General features: G+C 39.7%; 1 protein-coding gene across 1 annotated transcript; it reads left to right on the top strand.

Annotated features, from left to right (window-relative positions):
- The first annotated feature begins 13,684 nt into the window (after positions 1-13,684).
- Positions 13,685-16,614, top strand: LOC149203258 (protein kinase STUNTED-like). The gene is made up of 7 exons (XM_089403367.1): positions 13,685-14,362; positions 14,491-14,739; positions 14,911-15,071; positions 15,224-15,300; positions 15,392-15,539; positions 15,642-15,791; positions 15,998-16,614. The coding sequence occupies exons 1-7, from the start codon at positions 14,140-14,142 to the stop codon at positions 16,268-16,270; spliced, it is 1,281 nt and encodes a 426-aa protein (XP_089259493.1). The 5' UTR covers positions 13,685-14,139; the 3' UTR covers positions 16,271-16,614.
- Positions 16,615-17,002: the final 388 nt, after the last annotated feature.

Raw genomic sequence — 17,002 nt, 5'->3', positions numbered from 1 at the left:
TATGGTTCCTTGAGTTTGATGGATCAGTCAACAAATTAGGGGCAGGAGCTGGGGTGTGGATTCATAATAAACAAAGCAATCATGCACAAGGTCGAGCCTATAGATTGAATTTCAGATGCACTAAAAATATGGCAGAATATGAGGCTCTTTTTCTAGGCCTCAAAATGGTAAAATCTTTGCAGGCCATGAAAGTTTCAATCATGGGAGATTCAGACCTTATTATCCAACAAGTGAAAGGCAATTTTGTCACCAATGACAAAAGACTAAGGTCATACAGGTCTGCTGCTATAGAAATGCTTAAAACCTTTAGTGAATTTCAAATAACCAAAATAGCTAGAACCCACAACCTTCATGCACACAGTTTAGCTACATTCGCTAGTACATGCAAATTGCCTTTTGAACCCAATCATTGTTTCACAGCTGAGATAAAACACAGACCTTCTGTCCCAAACAATGTTAAAGACTGGAAAGTCTTTGAGGATGACACACAGATAAATAATTTCTTAACCTTGCAGCATGAATTTTCAGGCTTGAACATTGATGTTGATCCTGTGAAAGACACAACCATTGAGTAAACAGGACCAAATAGCAATATCACCCAAAACAGCAAATCAAATACTCTGTCCAACAAAATTTGACAAGGAAAACATACAAGAACTTGAACAACTGCATTTGGATGAAGTAGCTGGTACAGAGGCTGAAATCATAGAGCTAAAAGATAACTTTCTACCAACAGGCCTAACTCCATTGGAGGACATTTTTGATTCGAATGATGTTCCTAGAAAACCAAAAATGCAGCCCCTTAATGCTGCCATTGAAGAATGCAACATTGGAAGTAGTGACAAACCCAAGATAATAAAATTGTCTGCCTCTCTACCTCCTGACCAAAAGCCTAAATACATTGATCTCTTTAAAGAGTTCCAAGATGTGTTTGCATGGAGTTATGAGGATTTAAAATCCTATGACACCTCTGTTATTCAGCACACAATCCCTCTCAAGCCCAATCAAAAGCCATTCAAGCAAAAATTGAGAAGGATCAATCCTATGCTTCTCCCTTCAATTGAGAAAGAAGTGCAAAATTTTTTTAAAGCCGGTATCATAGCACCAATCAGGTTTTCAGACTGGATTTCAAACTTGGTGCCCACAAGAAAGAAAACTGGGGAGATTAGGCTTTGTGTTGATCTAAGGAATTTGAACCAAGTATCCCTCAAAGACAATTATCCCTTACCTAAAATGGATCATATTCTCCAAAGAGTGGTAGGGGCTTCAAGGATCTCATTACTTGATGGGTTCTCAGGCTTTAATCAGATCCTAGTCCACCCTGATGATCAAGATAAAACAGCATTCACAACCCCATGGGGAACTTTCAAATATGTCAAAATGTCTTTTGGCTTGAAAAACGCAGGAGCTACATTTCAAAGAGCAATGGATATTGCTTTTGCTAAAGAGATTCATGACTTTCTTATCATTTACTTAGATGACCTCACACCTTTCTCAAAATCTGACCAAGAACACCCGAAACACTTGAGACAAATATTCATAACATGTAGGAAATATGGGATCTCCTTAAATCCTAAGAAGTCTCTATTTGGTTTGGAAGAAGGTAAGCTGTTAGGTCATATCATTTCAAAGGATGGTATTAGAATTGACCCAGACAGAATACAGGCCATCTTGCAGATGCCCCATCCAAGAAACATCAAAGAATTACAAGCCTTCTTGGGAAAGATCAACTTTTTAAGGAGGTTTATCCCAAACTTAGCAGAATTGATCAGATTACTAAACAACATGCTAAATAAGGATTCAAAAGTAAAATGGACAGTAGAAGCAAATCAAGCTTTTAAAGGTATAAAATTGGCCCTTACCCAAACCCCAGTCTTAACAAATCCTCAATTTGACAGAGAATTTATCATTTTCTCTTTTGCCTCCCAGCATACCATTGCTGCTGTCTTATAAAAAAAAGATGACCAAGGAAATGAAAAGCCTATTGCTTTCTTTAGTAGAGCCCTTAGAGATGCACCTCTGAAATATCAGATCATGGAGAAGCAAGCTTATGCTTTGGTCAAAGCCATCAAAGACTTTAGGATCTACATCTTATACTCCCATGTTATAGCTTATGTACCAAGCCCCATTGTGAAAGACATACTCACTCAAGAAAACTTAGAGGGCAGAAGAGGAAAATGGATTGCCAACATTTTAGAATTTGACATTGAGATAAAACCTACAAAACTGATAAAAGGGCAAGGTTTGGCTAAATTAATGTCTGAAGCAAACTTTCAAGCCTTGGACATTAACCAACTGGACAATGAATCGGAGCTGGCGACTCCAAAGATCAATGTAGCCTTTGAACAATCCCTGTGGTATTCTGACATCTGTTATATATTGCAAAACCTGTGTGCTCCCCCAGGATTGTCCAGAACCAAATCTAGATTTCTAAAAATGAAAGCTGCAAGATTTTGTGTTATAAATGGTAATTTACTATGGAAAAATCATGAAGGTATACTGCTGAACTGTTTGAATATGGATGAAACTGACAATGTTATGAAAGAATTTCATGCAGGTGATTGTGGTGGACATTTGTACTGGAAGTCCACTGTGGATAAAATATTAAGAGCAGGTTACTACTGGCCTACTCTGTTCTCTAATGTTAAAAAAATTGCCACTACATGTCACAAATGTCAAGTGTTTGAGGGAAAAAGAAAGTTACTACCACTTCCCTTAAAGCCTGTGGCAACAGAAAGACCCTTTCAGCAATGGGGCTTGGACTTCATTGGGGAAATTCATCCTTCATCCTCAGGCCAACATAGATGGATTCTAACAGCCACAGATTACTTTACTAAATGGATTGAGGCTGTTCCATGTAGACAAGCAAATGACTCTACCATCATTCAGTTCCTTGAGACCAATATCCTTTCTAGATTTGGTTGTCCTGACAAGATTATAACAGAAAATGCTGCTGCTTTTAGATCCAAGAAAATGGTGAACTTTTGCCACAAATTCCACATTACTTTGGGCCATTCTACTGCATACTATCCTCAAGGCAATGGGTTAGCTGAATCATCTAACAAAAGTCTCATCAACATCATTAAGAAGGTACTAGAAGAGAATAAGAAAAATTGGCACAAAAAGCTGGTAAATGCCTTATGGGCAGACAGGCTAACAACCAAGAGATCTATAGGGGTCAGCCCATATGAATTGGTTTATGGAATGGAAGCCAAATCCCCTTCATCGTTGGGGGTCCCTGTCATGAAGCTACTTCAAGAAAGTCAAGCTAAACCAAATGACATGGAAAGAAGAATAAACCAAATTATATGTTTGCAGCAAACCAGAGATCAAGTGTATAACAGAGTCCAAATCCTACAAGAGAAGCTGAAAAAAGCCTTTGATAGAAGAACCAAGGCTGAAGATTTCTTCATTGGTGATAAAGTGCTTAAATGGGATTCAAGAAGAGAAGACAAGGGTAAGCATGGCAAATTTGACTCCCTTTGGAGGGGCCTTTTGTGATTCAAGCAGTACAAGGAAATAACACTTATTTCTTGGAAAATCTGGATGGCACTGAAGCTGAAGAGGGCCCTGTAAATGGCCGGATGTTAAAGTACTACTTTGATTACTTTCCATATATATAGCATGGCTTCTTCCCTATACATAATCAGTTGTGTATACTATTTTCTTTCAGCATGTAAATAGCTCAGTTTAAGAAGTGTTGTAAATAAGCAGGAAAAGGCCTTTATTTCAGCAAGTTCCACAATGGTGGCAGATTCCAGTTTTGAACTCCAAAGAGGAAGTTTTCAAGTTTTGAGAAGAAGTCAAAAGCCAAGGTAGTCTGACCTACTGTTCTTGGTCTTTCAAGAAGAAAAACCATCCCCAAGTGGAGCCACTGTTAGCTACCTATACCAATAGGTTTCATTTTTCATGATTGGCAAGGGAAGTGCCAATATGATCTACTTTGGTGATGCAAAGATCTCATATTCTTGTGGAAGACACATATCTACAGTTGGTTGATGTTGTTCTACTTCTGAATGGGTGATCCAACAGTCTAAGCTGGGTCATGCCATGTTTCAATTTTTTGTTGTAGATTAAAGAAAGAAATCTGTCCAAACAGTTCAATCTTGGCAGATAAAGTAGTTAGGTAGAGAAAGAAGGTTCCCAACTGTTTAATCTGGGGCCTTGGAAGTGATAAGGCTAGCCTTAGATAGAAAACCAAAAGAAAAGCCAAAGGAAAAGAAAAGGCACATAAGGGTTTGCAAGTCCAAATGCACCCTCCTTGAAGTAACAAAAAATGCTAGGCAATAGAGTGGGTAGGTAGATGGGGTTGCAGAAGCATGATTTATGACTGTTCACTGGCCTAAGCAAAGGAAAAACATGGTGTCAGTGCAGCTCTTCCTTTTTCAGCAATATTGTAGCAGCAAGATGAAGCATGTCTAACTTCCCAATCATCCCCCATCACACTCCTTGCTAACATCCCAAGACCACCTATGTTCATGAAAGAAGTCAAACTCTTTTGTTAATTCTTGTTGCATTAAGAGCCACATTTCTTGTGTAAAATTCTTTTCATTTTGATCTACTTCCTAACTAAGTTTGTTTCCTTAAAACTTAGTATCTATCACTTCCCATTCCTATTCCCCTCCAATACTAACTACTAACTCTATCTACACTTAATTCCCTATGTTTCCCTTTCCCTATTACTATAACACCATGGTGTATAAAACCCCAACAATATGTATATTCCCTCCCCCTTGGCATTATAGCCATATGTCCAAATATTGGACAACCATACAGAATCCAAGTCTGAAACAAGATGCTTTGTTCAAAATCAGGGATTAAACTGACCCCACGTTGGTTTAATAACCTAAGCCCTACCCCTTCTTCCCTTTACAAACCTTTGAAATGATTTACCCACTTTACTTACATAAAGCCTTGTAAAAACCCACTATTACCCCTAACCCGCGCTATTTGCAATAAGCACTAAAAACCCATTTTTCCGCTTTGTCCAAAGTTTATTTGCAATGCGCATTTTTTTACAAAAAACATTGAAAAAACCCGCAAAACCGCCAAAGCTTAAAGTTCCGCCTGGGCGCGCATTTCAAGGAATACAATAAAATATTCCCCGCCCGCCACCGTATCATACTTCCATCTTATCGACCTGTCGACCGTCGGATCTGGGCTTTCCCATCCGACGGCCCATATCAATATCGGGCGGCCCCCGATGACCGGACGTTACCTCCCGAAAAGTGTCAGAGGGTGACGTCAGGTCTCTACCACGCGTCGCTCCCAAATCTTATCGGGAGGCCGCCTGCCAATACCACCATCGTACCATAAGCGGTCCGATGGAACCGCTTACCACCCTTCCTATACCGCCTGCCCACGTCATCGCTACGTCACACCCACGTCATGTCAACTCAGCGCCGCGTCAGCGCCAGGCCCGCCACTGCTCCGACCTGTCCGCCACCTCACCAGTCTCCGTGGACCACTCACAGGCCGCCGCGTCACCCTTCCGTACCCTACCCCATCCGATGATGTCATCCAAAAAAAAGCGCCAATAACCCAAAAAGTCCATATTTTCGCCAAAATTCACGGTTTTTGTCACTTTTTCCATAAGAACTATTTTTGCTCTCCTGCATGCACATTATGACCATTTCGCCGCCAACCTGCAGAATTCGACTTAAAGACCGTGGGCACTGGGCGCCTGCAAATTCACTTGCATTGATCACCATTGCCAAAGTTTTACCAGGTATTTATCCGAGTTTCCCCTCCGCGCCTGGTTTTGAATATAATTTACCAAGCAAGCATAAAAAGAGTGAAAATCACGGTAATTACCAGCAATTCTCCAGTGACCAGCATTCATCTTCAGTTATAAGGGCGAAATTCACTTACAGAAACCCGCATTGAGCCAAGTTTCCATCAATTAACAGTTAGTTCGTGCATTCGTGGACTTAAACCTTGCTGCACTAATTCACTGTGAAAACAGTCTTACTAGTCCCGACATTTGCTCTTTCAACTCCCTTGGGGAGCATTTCAATTGTTCTCACCACAATTTACCCTGTTTTCCCCTGAAATTTGCCTTACTTTTGCAAAAATACCCCTCTGTGTTGCTCTGCCCAGTAAAACAAGTTCTAGTACAAATCAGAGTACCAGTTAACCATGGAAACACCGGTGGCTTTGAATGTTGCCCCTTTAAATGCCCCGCACAGGGAGCTGGAATGGCAGGCCCTGGGTGATAGGGATTACCAGATGACAGAGACACTCTCAATGAACACCAAATATAATATCCATGTACTCAATGAGCTGAAGGCCCAGCACCTCAGTGGAACTGATATTCTAGGGATTTGGGACTCCAATTTGCCCATTTATAACCTCCCCCAAGTCAATGTCCTTCCAGACTTGATCCATCGATGCTGTTCCAGCTATGACCCATGTCCAAGAGCTGTTCTCAGTCCCTCAGGTTCAATTTTGTTCCATATCACTCCTGAGGCCATAAATCAGATGCTGAACTTTCACTCTACAAGGCCATTGACTCCTCTCTCCATGAGGGACTTACTAAAGAAAGGAGGCAAGCTGTCTAGTGCCCAAATCTTAAAGATAAATCAGCGATTCATTGAATCAGGCTCTGAAACTCTGAGGACCCCTCCTATAGGAAATGTATATTTCAATGAGTTGGGCAAGTTGCTTGTGGATTTGATCAGTTATGTCCTGGGTTACAGATCAGTTGAGGATGCTGATGAAACCATACTGGCAATGATGTCTATCTTCTCCCCTGGAATGCCTCCTGCTGTGCACTATGATTATGCTGCATACATTGCCAACAAGATTCATGAACAATTGCTGAATCTGGAGAGGGAAAAGGTGTTCAGATACACCTCATACATCTATCATTTGTTTCTATTCTATCAACCTGATGGCTTCCCTATTCCTCTCAAGAAGCTTGATGCTCAGGGAAACCCAAGGTCTGTGATATTTTTGACTTCAGTCTTTCACCACACCTCTTACTCACCATACAGCTACTGTGAGTTCATAGACCTCTTCATCCATCCAGCTATGACATTGTTATTGGGCACCCCCCCTCCAAGGTTGACAGATGAGATGCAGAGGATACTCCAGCTCTTAAAGGCCTACAGCATTGGGGATTGGTACTTCTACCAAAACCATACAGTAATCAGAATATATGGCTGTGAGTTGGCCCCATATAGGCTGCCAAGATATGTCCCTATGAGACTCTTTGCCTTAGAGTATTTCAGGCAGTTTGGAAATTCAGACAACTCCATTTCCATAGCAAAAACAAGAAGGTACAGCTTAAAATCAAAAACCAGCTAGGGCCTTTCCTGTATAACAAAAGGGAAGAAGGATGGAAAGAAGCAGATAGCATCCTAGAGGCTCTCCAATTGCAAACCAGTTTCCTCTGGTCACCCTATGACCCCAATCACTTCATTAGTCTTAGAAGGGTCAAATATAAGATGGCTAGTTATGATCATGTCAGGTTGCCTCATATTGAAAAATATGCAAACCAGTTAAGATGGAAAGAAGGCACTCTAGAAGAGGCAAGTATTAGAGAGGAAATACTACAAAGAGAGGTAAAGAAACTTGCGAAAGAAGATGACTTGGAAACTTGTGGGCAGGTTTCCTCTTCCTGTCAAAGGCAACTTGGAGCAGCTGCCTCATCCTCTACAGCCCACTAGCAAGCAGCTAAAACTGTTCATCAGGTGTCAAGCAAGGGTAAAGAAAAGGAGATGGAGCAGGAACAACCACCTCCTACAGCAGAACAGCAAAAAGGAAAGCCAAAGCAGCAAGAAGAAACAACTGAGGCCCCAAAATCCAAAGAGCAGCAGGCTCAAGAAACTTTGCCTCCTAGGCAAGAAACGACAGTAGAGGCCTCGGTGCTCCAGACTCCACAGAATGAGGAAAAAAGCAGGAAGAGGGATAGAGAGCAAGAAAATCCCCTCACCGCATCCACAAACCAAGGGGAGAAAAGGCAGAGACTAAATCCCCTTTCTGAAGAAGAAATGCCTATTGGGCAATCCTTGGGCATGGGCCCACCAAGTATGGAGGCATCTGTCAGTTCCTTTCAGCAGGAACAAGAAAGAACCCTTGGAGGAGAGGTCAGCTCCTCAAGTCAGCAAAGGAGAGCTGAATCAGGCATTAAACAACAATTCATTGACATCAAGAAGAGAAATGAGCCAGTCAGGCTCCAGCTCTACAATCACTTGCTTAAGATGGCCCCTACCAACCAGCAGAGGCTTATGTCAGCTTATGACATAACAGAGGGGAAAATGACCATGAGTCATTTCATGCCCACCATGCTGCAGCCACAGTCAGCTGCAGACTATATAAGAACCAACCTTGAGGTTCTTGCAAAAGACATCCACCCTATGGACCAGATAGAACTTCACAAGCAAACGGGTGAGATGGTCTACTCGACCAAGGTTAATTTTAGGGGCGAATAATCGCCCAAAGGCGAAATTTAAGGCTTTTTATATTTTAATGGGGCGAATTTTTAATTAAAATAATATTTTTTTTTTATATAATTAGCCCATATTTTATTTAAAAATTAATTTATTTTTTTATTTTAGCCCAGGGCGGATAAACTAACCGAATTGTATTTGATCAAAATAGCCCCATTTTGATATTTGCGGAATGGTATTTGATCAAAATCGCCCCCATTTTGATTTACAGTTTGGATTTTCTGGTTTGGGAGTGGTTTGTGAGGGTCGATTTGGTCCCTAGAGTGGTTTGTGAGGGTCGATTTGGTCATGGGATGTTAGATTTATTTTGAAATGGAGGGCAGAGCGAGGGCGGCTCCCTGTTTTGAGGGATTCAGCCCGCTGTTTTGGTGTATATGGCTCCCTGGGTTTTTGTATAAAAATGGTTTTGAAATAGGTTTTTTCATCCTAGTTCACAAATCTAGCAGCAGCAGTTTCGGTGGGATATTCTTGCATTTTCAGATTTCAATCCGCTTATTCTTCTCTGTTTTCGGTATCCATTGTTTCTTGGATTTGAATGGCTCATGCCACTGCAGCAGCAACAACAACAGTCGGTACGGAAAGTTATCAGTACTTACCCTAAATATTACAGCATTTGGATGTTTGCAGTCTGCCAGTATCCCAAGATGAATATTGTGATGGAGAAGGCAACTTCCTGCTTCTGATTCCCATGTATTGTTCGTGTTGGTTTAAATAATATTTCTGCACCATTTTTGCAGTAACTTTCTGGTCATTGCTGTTTTATCTGTTGCTTATATCACGCCTATTTCGTTAAATGTCCGTTTCTTTTTCCTTTGGTTTTCCCTTTCATTCTGTTAGCTTTCTTATAGCTGTAGATTGTGCTCATTTTTGTGCAATCCAGATGTGTTCTTGGGTGTTTTTGGTCAAAATACGCGGTCATTTTTATTTTCAGGGTTATTTTATCAGATGATAGGTTAATTTCAAATTTCAATTCGCTGAATATGTTGTGCTTCTTTGGCACAGTACGTCATATTGTTTATTGCGGTGATAAGGGCCAGAGCATATCGAAAGTTAATCCCATGTGCATATCGAAAGTTAATCCCAGTACCATCATCGATTGCACACTCAATTTGTTCCCACTGCTCTTCGCTTGCTGCTTTCAAACACAAAATAATATCTTTGACTATAACATCTTCATACATAGTATGATCAAAATTTGAACTTGGTTTTATTCCAGAGTGAAGCATGTGAGCAGATTGAGCATGCAACAAAATTTCCTCGTAGCCTTGCTTGGCATCCATAGACTCTAGAAGCGTTTCCATTCCCAATATTAGATTTCTCCTTATTATCCACAAAATTACCCTTACAGAATCAATTAAGACAATGTCATCTTTGTTGTTCGGGTCAGATTCACTAGAAGTATTTGAATATGGAAATTTTCCCATCTTTACAGAAGTATCTATATCCCACAATAATGCACAAGTCTCATCAAACCCTGAGGCATCAATGTTATCCAAGGAAAAATCCATAGCTTCTTTTATCTGATTTCTTTCCAGGGTGAAGGCTTTCAATGTGTCTTCAAATCCGCCTTTTTGTTTGTCAATTGAGGAGCGCTCTAGATCAACCCACCCACTCTTTCCAGCAGTATAAGTTGCACTACAACCTTTCTCCTTTTCTAGACTTCTCATGCCTTCCTGTTGGGATAAAAATGGTGGTATCCATTGTCCACTTTCAGTTACCATGGTGAAAAGCCTTGTCTACGGTGTTTGAAGTAGTTTTTCTTGAGAAAATGAATAGGTCGGAAAAATGTAGTATGTATGCTCCTTTAATCTAAGGTCAACTAAGAAATTCATCAATTGAAGGTCACGTCCCCTTCCCATTATTTCTTGCTTATAAGCACAACTACAATCAACCACACACATTGCCATGGTGTCGATCATGTTCATTTGATGCTCATCGTCTTGGAAAGGAAGTGTAACCAATTCACCCTAGCTAAACTCTTGCATTTCATCCTCGGCTGCCTTACCATCTGCTTTGGTCATGAAAACAATGAAACTGATGTTCCATTGCCTTATTCGTTCTTCTTCCATTCTCGGCTGCCTCATTCTATTAATGGCATTAGGACTAGGCCAATCTAATGTCAGTGAAAGACAATTCTCATCCACTTGGCGCACTAGACTTTTTATATAAGGATTAGTTGTCTGAAGATCTTCATTATCAAGTATACTAATTGGCCTTCTACTTGAATTAATCTCATTGGCTAGTTCATCGAACCAACCTACCAGTTGTGAGACTACCTCAAAACTCAGATTTGCAAAATCCAGCTCTATGTCTGAAGATTCTTTTTGCACGATTGTTAACTTTGGATGTGAAATGACCAGGCTATGTTCCCTTGGAGTAGTATCTATAAGCACAGAATAGCTGGTGGAAATGAGTTCAACCATGGACTTGGAAGGACCTCCATTATCCCAAGGCAATTTTCTACTCCGACAACAACAGATAATTGTGGTATTTTCTCAAACAAATGTGTAGCCTACTTTTGCAGGAGTCTTTCAATTCTCTCTTGCCTCATTAAGAATACAACAATGTCACCAAAATCCTCCCTTATAAAATTATGGAAGACAGTTACCAATGTTGTGTTAATATAATCTGGTTCTACGTTGTCAATATGTAGAATTTATACAACATATCGTTGTTCATTAGCCATGAAGTTTGCCAAAACATTCAGTGCATCTTCATCTGGAGCTATAAGAAGTTATCCTTTTGTTCTATTCTCAAGTGACTGCTTGTTATTGGAAAGCTTAATCCCATGACAATGTTCTTTGAAAACCATATGTGTGAACATGGATTCAGAATCCACATATTGGTTTTGTTCTTCAGAAATGCATGTACCTGCAATAGACCTCAATTTAGCCTCTGCAACATTTTTGAGCATGACCATGGCAATTCCCACCTCGTTTATTGTTTTCTTATCATTTGGAAAATTGAAGGAAACTGTTTGAGAACCTTTGACATCCCCTGCATTATATATCAGTTGGATCCCACAAAAAGGAGCAGCAACCAAATTTACCATATTCCATTCCATATAAATACCCCCAGAATTTGTCAGAGCCTGAGGATGATTTTCCTAAATTTGAAGGTAGTTCTGGTAACAAGCAATTTCTTCGTCCACTTTCCCCATAAATTTTCAATGCATCACCCAGGTTATTCTATACCTCCAAAAAGATGGAGTCCAGGATGATAGAATATTTCTAGAGTGGTAATGCCAACTCTTGTTCATAAAAAGCGTTGGATAAATACCCGAAGGCAAATAGATAGTCAATACACAATTGGATTGTTGGTTGGTAGCGCAAAATTACATCTTGAAGCTCTCTCATAGCCTTTAATACATTTCCTTGGCTCAATTGAACATCCAAATATAGGCTTCAACCTGATTGCCCCCTTATAATAAACAAGGGCCTTCTGTAAACCCCCTGCTTCCATTAATAGCCCAGCCAAGCACAAATACTCCAGTCCAAATGATGATGATGCTACGGGTCCCTCAAAAAGTATAAAAACTTCATTCACTAGGCAATGCAATTATTGCATAGTTCTAACTGGGGAAAAGGAAGCAAATTATCTTGCCTAGTAAATAACTCGCTTCCTTGATCATAAACATGATTGGGACCAGGATATTTTCCACGATCAAAGGTTATTGGAACCTTCAACATAGGAAATCGCAAACATATGCATCGAGTGGCCTTGTCACATAATTTTGGTGTATCATATTGTGAGCTCAAGTTAATATGCAATGATATTTCTGTCCCTAATAATCTCTGATGGAAGAAATTCTACAGCGTACTATACTACTATTGTGGTTCTTTCAGAATTGTGGTTCTTTGTCATAGTAGTATAGTACGCTGTTCCTGAGATTACCTTTGGTTCTGTTCTGAGATCTGTAGAGAATTGTTGAGCAAGGGGGAGGATAGCTTCATCTTAAAGCATCCCTCTACCCAACGTTAAGCTTGATGGGAAGAATTATCCTATCTTCAAGTGAAGGGTGCTAAACATATAATTGAAGAATTGATTGTTAAGACTTGTGGAGGGTAAGAAGACAAATTGCACTGTTGCTAAAGAATTAGTAAAGCTATAAGACAAATTGCACTGTTATATAGAGTGTCTATACAACAGTCTATATATTACAACTAAGTACAATGAGTCTCTCTTTGTGGTTAATTGTACTATACCTTGGGTGCCAACATTCATAATTCTTGTTGTTGAACCAAGCTCTCCAGTTGCAGCAATAAGCTCGACACCTTTTGTCTTATTGATTGCATTCTTTGAACAATGTTACTCAAGCCAATCCTTAAACCTTGGATTGATCAACTGATCTCTAAAGAACATTGCATCATGATGTTGTTCATCCCCTCTTCTACAATTTCTCTCTTATAGATGCATTCTTTGATTGTTCAAGGCCTCCTCCTTAATGACATTTGAGGGATAATTTTGCCTCCTTCCTTGTCTTAACATAAACTTGGTTTTGTTATCCATCTTTCACATGGCTGCTAGGATCCATGGTCACTTCTGAAAATTGCTTGCAAGGTTATCTTGGCTTCATTATGCATTGTTTTTTCCTTTTGGAAACTCATCCTTCCTTGAGGATTGTCTAGCATCTACTACCTCAATTTGGATTTCTTGGATCAATTTAGTGCTCTCGTTCTCCTTTTGGACCAGTTGTCCATTCTCCTCACATGCAAAGCATGCATTCACATAAAATTCACCAATTTTAAAAATAAAAGGTTACCTGGCCTCTTCTGATGCCTCCAACATCAAATTTTGTCTTCCTTCCATGCTTTAGGAAGGTACTCCTTCTCTTTCTTCTATTCTTATGACAACTATGAATGATTGTCCCTCTTGAAAATCCTTATCATCTGCATCTATACACATAGCATCGGTATCATAATCACCAAGCTCTTTAGCCCCATATGGTATATATGTTACGAGCACTTCTAGCTAACCTCCCATGAGACTTTCATTTATTGTCTCATCGACATCCTCTTTGTGTAGCTCCCTCTACTGTTATGATGCTTTTTCCACCATATCTTCTATCAACAAATCCATATGTTGATTTGAACTCTTTATGCAGTCCATGAGACTCTCTGATAGTCTCTCTTCAACATCTTCCTCATCATCAAGGACTATTCCCTGCTCTGGTTCAAAATAGTGAACTAATTCAACTTTAGGCTCAACAGGTGCTTCATCTTCCTCCCTAGCTTTCTAGCTTTAGGGGTCTTCCTCTTAAAATCTTTTTTCTGACAAGTAATTTGGCCTTCTTCCTTAGGTCCCATCTCTACCTTTGGTATTCTCTTTCAAGCCTCATTTTGACTATGTTGAATCTCTCCTTCAACTCATAAATCTCCTTTTCAATTTCTTCTTTACTCATGCCATTTTCCTTGGCATGCTTCTCCCTTTTGTTATGGCATCCATGAGAACTGGTTAGTAGTGGGTAGTTCTTAACCAAAAGGTTCCCAAAAGGGCGACTTCGGGACTGATTACAGAGAAAGGAGAATCAGTACCTGGATGGCCCCTCTTACGTGGAGCCGATTCACTGACCAAGCTTCCTACTCCACAGTCTACATCAAAACAAACATCTGTAGTTGAATGGGCACTACAGTTGCCAAATAGGCTTACACAGGCAACTGGAGAGCTTCATTTGAAAGGACAGATTATGCAGAAGGTTTGCAACTATGAACATGAAGCTCGGTCTTCAAATGAGGTAGCACCAATTGAATCATGCTCTAAAGAAGAAGGGTTTCCTTGCAGTCAGCAGAATGATTCTGATCGAGAAGAAAATTGTTTGGCAAGGAGATTAGAGTTCCTTTGTCAAAGTAAAACCTGCAGGCATTTTACATATCAGGAGTTGCAATCTGCTACTTCTGGTTTTTCAACAGGTTGCATTTGTAGTTTTCCTCATGGAGTTTTTCATTTCTGTGCTTCTGTTTTGAATGGGAAATTTCCCTTGAAATGTATATTAACCTTGTGAACTCAATTCAATTATGTAACATCCTTATTCTTGCAGGGAATTTTATAGGAAGAGGAGGCTGCAGTAAGGTGTACAGAGGATTTCTTCCTGATGGACAATCGGTGGCAGTGAAAATCTTGAATTCATCATCCAAAACAGAGCAAGAGCTTCTTTCTGAAGTTGAGATTCTTACTCTATTGAAGCACAACCATGTCATTACACTTATCGGTTACTGTGCAGAAGGCCTTAACCGCCTTCTGGTGTATAATTTTGTATCCAGAGGAAACCTTGAAGAGAATCTCCATGGTATATACTCAATAGTATTGCATTTTAAGAATCATGAAATCGTGTAGAAATATTAAGCAGTAGTACATTTTAAGCATCATAGTGTTATGTATTGTATGGCAGGGTCTTTCATTTTCTCTTTTCTGAGATTTGATTATAGTCCTAGCTATTGACTATGTATATATTTTTCAGGAGGAGAGGAAAAGCCAATACTTCCTTGGAAAGTGCGATTAAAAGTGGCTGTAGGAGTTGCTGAAGCATTAGATTACTTGCATAATGGCTTTTCTCAATCTGTCATTCATGGAGATGTAAAGTCTTCCAATATCTTGCTTTCTGAAGAGTTTGAACCACAGGTATAAATCTTTTTACTGCAAGAAGAATCAAGACTAAATTGCACAATTCAGTATTTGAAGAGATCTTAGTGATCTAGACTTGTAAACTGAAACTTGGAATTCTGCACTAATGAAAAATTTCAACAGAATTAATGTGCGTGTTATTATAATAGTTGTCAGATTTTGGGCTAGCAAGGTGGGCACCAACATCTTCATATATCACTTGCAGCGATGTTTTAGGAACATTTGGGTATGTAAGCATCTTCCCAGTTTCGATTGGCCATTTTCAGATTAAAGCTATCCAATTTGTAAATTCACTAATTGTGATTGTAGTTTGACAGGTATCTTGCTCCAGAATACTTTGTTTATGGAAAGGTTAATGAGAAGACGGATGTGTATGCATTTGGTGTGGTCCTTCTTGAGCTAATAACTGGAAGGAAGCCAATTGATACAACAAGTCCCAAGGGTCAAGAAAGCCTGATTATGTGGGTAAGTCCTGGTTTTTACAGTTGACTCTCTTCTTCATGTTTATTTATATTGATTATCCTTATTAGGGGCTCATGTTTAACCTTCTGTAAATGTTGAAACCAGGCAAGACCACTCTTACAGGATGGGAATATGGAAAGTCTTGCTGACAAATGTTTGCAAAATGTTTATGATACAAATGAAATGCATAGAATGATGCTTGCTGCTACGCTTTGTCTAAGGGAAACATCTCATTACCGTCCTTGCATGAGCCGAGTAATTTATCTTCCTCTATTCATTTCTATATGCTTCAGGGGCTTGTTTTTACTACCTTGTGTGTTTTTTGAGGGTATTCTTTACCTGCAAAAATTACTTTAGGGTGCAATTTTTCTTACATTTTCTTTTAGCTATAAAACACTCTATGTTAACCACATCTGTTCATCTCTGCTTACTCTTTAATACCAAGATATGATTAATGGCAGATTTTAAAACTACTACAAGGAGAAGATGAGAGGACTGACTGGGCGTGGTGCCAGAATACAATGATCAAGGATATGGATACTTCAGATGAGGATGACATTGTAGAAAATCAGGGGGGGCATGATATACAAACCCATCTCACCCTTGCCATGCTTGGGGTGGATGATGATACGGTATCACTTAGTAGCACAGATCATAGTGTGGGCATTTTGCCAACAAACAATTCTTTGGAAGATTACGGACTGCGCCGATGTAGCAATTCATCAAGCTTTTAATTCAAGATTAAAAGAAGTGAGTTTCGTTGCCAGCAATACATTTGTTTATGGTTGCTTTATAAGTTTCCCATGGCCACAGTGGTTTCATATTCTTATATGGCCAGGAATGTGACGTATTATGCTAGACCTCAAAGAATAGCTAAGGATTGTATGAAAACTAGGGGATTGAACAATAACATTGACTTCGTTAAAGCATTCCTTGAAGTTAGAAGCAAGCTCATGGGCGGAAAGGAAGATCAAGATGTCAGTACTCCATTATCTTGGCTGCAGATCTGAGCAATGTTTGACTAGTTGGCATCTTTTGTTCGCATGCTGATTTTTTCAGTGTCGTGTCCACATTTCTACTTTTTACTGTCAATCTCATGTAAATAGTGAAAATGGATCTACGGTGTTCATTACACTGCTCTGGGTAGACAAGTACCAAGAAGAGTAACTTTTTGGTAATGCTACTATATTGTCAATTCAGAAGTGGTGGAGAGAACCGTAGAAAGAACTACCCACTACTAACCAGTTCTCATGGATGCCAGGTTGATTGATCAAATGGATCAAATGTGCTGAAGCTTGAGATCCTTCTTTGATGCGCCATAAGGGCCATGCCTGATGCGTTTTTGGTCTAACAAAAGGACCAAGGGTTCAAATAGTTAATGGTTAGCATTCACCAACTATTAAAACAGAGTAGCCATGTCTAATTTTCAAATTTCATTTATAACACTAGCAATTTTTATTGCATAA

Source organism: Pinus tabuliformis, chromosome 2_1 (assembly GCF_031772625.1).
Source record: "Pinus tabuliformis cultivar Carrire ecotype Pingquan chromosome 2_1, CPIR1, whole genome shotgun sequence".
In the NCBI taxonomy this organism is placed as follows: domain Eukaryota; kingdom Viridiplantae; phylum Streptophyta; class Pinopsida; order Pinales; family Pinaceae; genus Pinus; species Pinus tabuliformis.
This window is presented reverse-complemented; position numbering and strand designations above follow the sequence as displayed.